Source organism: Teleopsis dalmanni, chromosome 1 (assembly GCF_002237135.1).
Source record: "Teleopsis dalmanni isolate 2A chromosome 1, ASM223713v2, whole genome shotgun sequence".
Classification (NCBI taxonomy): domain Eukaryota; kingdom Metazoa; phylum Arthropoda; class Insecta; order Diptera; family Diopsidae; genus Teleopsis; species Teleopsis dalmanni.
In genome coordinates, this window is record NC_051846.1 from 62,318,137 (window position 1) to 62,321,222 (window position 3,086).

The following is a 3,086-nucleotide window of genomic DNA, read 5'->3' on the forward strand; positions in this document are numbered from 1 at the left end:
ATTGATATGTGTGGTGTTAAAAAAATTAGTTGTGTAAGTATTTATTCGGAAATTAAGATATTTTTAAAAATATCTAGACAACAATAGTTGATAAAGTAATTTTTTAAGTGCAAACATGTATAATATTTATTTACAGATTTTTTTTTAAATTTATATTAAAATAATTAAATGAACGACTAAATAATAACAAGCATCGTGATTATATATTCTTCTTTGGAAATTTAAATAAAAAGTGCAGTAATAAAGCGTAGAGTATAAACAAGAATTTATACTCTACTCCTCAAATAAGTATCATATACTTTTTGTTCCTATTATTTTAAATCAACTTCAATCTCTCTTATTTTGGGTGAAGAAATGGTTGTCAAAATAAAGAATCAAAATTAATTAACTAAAATGTGGACACGTAATTTTACCTTAAATCGGAGTGTATCTTCAACAATTTTACCAAATAACATTCCCATACCAAAAGCAGATAATATAACGTACTTAAGTATTCACCTAGACACGTTACTAACTTGGCCATAAAAAATATAAATGAAACTCCAAGCCTCTAAGTTGCATAGACACATTAATAACAGATCCTGCATATATCTAGAGTATAAAGTACTTTTGTATAATAGCATCATAAAATCAGTATGAACTTATGATATCCAGCTATTTGGTTCTGCTAGTACTACAAATATTTAAATTATATTAAAAACTAGTCAAAAATGCTGAGAAAAATCACTGGTTTTCCATGGTATATTTAGGATGAAAGCATCAACCGATATCTACAAATTCCCTTAATTAAAGCTGAATTTGTCAATATAAGAAAAAAATACAATAATAATGTAATAGAGTCACTTACCAAGGAATCTCGTACTTCTATCCACTAATTCACGTCAAAAAAGAGCTGACCGTTCAGCCATTAATTGAAATTCAATAGGTACAAGTAAAAAGCTCAATCTTTTCTTAGCGATATGATAAAGCTCAATTCACTTGAATTTATTTTAACCCATTAATTTAACTGAGGTCCTTCTTCTACAGTGTCCTGCTTTCGCAAGATATAGACTCTCCTACTTAAGGACACACTTTTTCAATTCACTAAGAGAGCTAGATTCTATTTCCATAGAATCTCGGATCAATGGCTTTGTGGCCAGTACCAGCTGGTTATAGGGACAGGTGTCAAATTCTTTAGTGTATCACTAAAGCTTATGGTCTAAGTGAGTCTTCGGACGGCTCCAGTAACCTAACCTAACCTAACCTGATGTCCATAATATAAGGTTTATATATATGTATGTGTGAGGTAAAAATTGTAATATTATGTAAATAATGATGATTTTTAAACTTATTATTAGTTTCATTGTAAGAGATGATGCAATAAATTAATATATACGTATTTAACAAAAAAAATTATTTATTACGTACATAGTGAAGTCTATGTATATCTATCTTAAATAAATTGTATTATGTACCTCATAACTCACAGCACTGATCTATTTATTCAAGGATTTAAAAGGTTTGTTTGGCAGACAAATAACATATTAAATAATATTCGCTGATATTTTAAAAATATTTTTATTATTCTTGTACCACAGCCTGATTTACATAAATGGCAATTTTGTTAATTGAAAACCTAAATAGACCTTTTATGCAAATAATATTCAATATTGACGACAAGTAACCCAAAAACCTTTTTACCAAAATAACCTAAAAGCAATGGGAAATACCGAGTGGTAGAAATCTTATATTTTTTCTCCTAAAATAAATAAATTTTCATAATATTTAGTAAGTTGAAGAATTTTTATATTATGAGTAGGTGTGTTACTATAAATTTAATTTGAAGAATATAGTGAGGTAACGTTTATATATACTCATAAATCCTCTTGCTGCAATTACTCTTCACTTTTTAACTGTTCTCGATGTATTTTTTATAATAAATTTCCAGTATAAAAATGAATGAAACTAGTAAATAACTGGTGAGTAAAAGAAAAAATAGTGGCGCGGTATATTCCAGACCTACGTCGATTACAAAATTAGTTGCAAAGCAGTTCAATCTGTGACGCATGAAATATCTACGCAACTTCAAGTAAACGCCAGTCTCCAACAAACGAATTTCTCTGCAAGAAAGAATATATTCATTTTTATATTCGAACTTATCTTATTCGTAAAAAATCCCACTTACGTTAATCTTATCAATTCTTTGTAGGTTGAGTTTTTATGTGTATGTGAATATAAATATTTCTCTGGTCTAAACAGAACTTCATTGGTGTCACAAATTTCATGTGGCTTAAAAAATTTTTCAACCAGCTCATAACCAGTAGCAGCTGTAAAAACATATACGAAACCCGGATTATCGCGCATTAATTTTACACCTTCTTCAACAGACAGCCAAAGTTTTGGATTATTCTTTTGAGGTTCAACTTTACGTGCCACAAAGCGCCGAACATCGGGCAGTTTTGAGGTCTTAAAAATACATTTAAAATTTATTAAATTAATAATACTAATACAACTACAATTGATATAAAGAAATTAGTTCTTTACACTTACATACAAATAAGAAGCAGTGTACGGTAAAGGTTCCATGGCAACTTCTAAATTACTATCAGCTAATTGTCCCATCGTTTTAATATGTGATTTAATCGGTGAACCCAGTAAAGTAGATACGATTATAGAAGTGTAATAATTGTACATAAAAAATGAAATTAGCGATAAAGAAAAAAATGCCATTCTTCCACCTGTTGAACGTGGTAGTAAGAAACTCCCTTGCGAACAAGCGGAACCAAATGAGATCAAACACGCAGTTAGCAAACAAGGTACATAATTTAAACATTTTTTTAAGCGATGATTTTCCAAGTAGAAAATAGCCCATAGAAATATACCACTTATGAACAAAATAATACCGAAGACACACCAAACAGTCATACTGAATGGTGCAAGAAACACATCGCCTTGTATGCCAGCATTACGAGGTGTACGAAACATGCAAATCATATGAAAGTCCGCTGCTTCAGTAATAGCAGTAAGGTTTTCGAAACGAGCCGCTGTCGGAAGAAATGGAGTTGAAGTCAATTCAACTCGTTCGGTACCAAGATCTCCAACTGAAC

At 30.1% G+C, this 3,086-nt stretch overlaps 1 protein-coding gene across 1 annotated transcript in view; it reads right to left on the reverse strand.

Annotated features, from left to right (window-relative positions):
• Window positions 1-1,878: 1,878 nt before the first annotated feature.
• Window positions 1,879-3,086, reverse strand: part of LOC119682522 (ionotropic receptor 75a-like) — a 3,179-nt gene continuing 1,971 nt past the window's right edge. The window contains exons 2-4 of the mRNA XM_038095985.1: window positions 2,524-3,080; window positions 2,165-2,445; window positions 1,879-2,099 (exon numbers count right to left, since the gene is read on the reverse strand). Of these exons, the coding sequence (XP_037951913.1) occupies window positions 1,889-2,099; window positions 2,165-2,445; window positions 2,524-3,080 (1,049 nt within the window). The 3' untranslated portion in view covers window positions 1,879-1,888. The remainder of the gene's footprint in view (window positions 2,100-2,164; window positions 2,446-2,523; window positions 3,081-3,086) is intronic.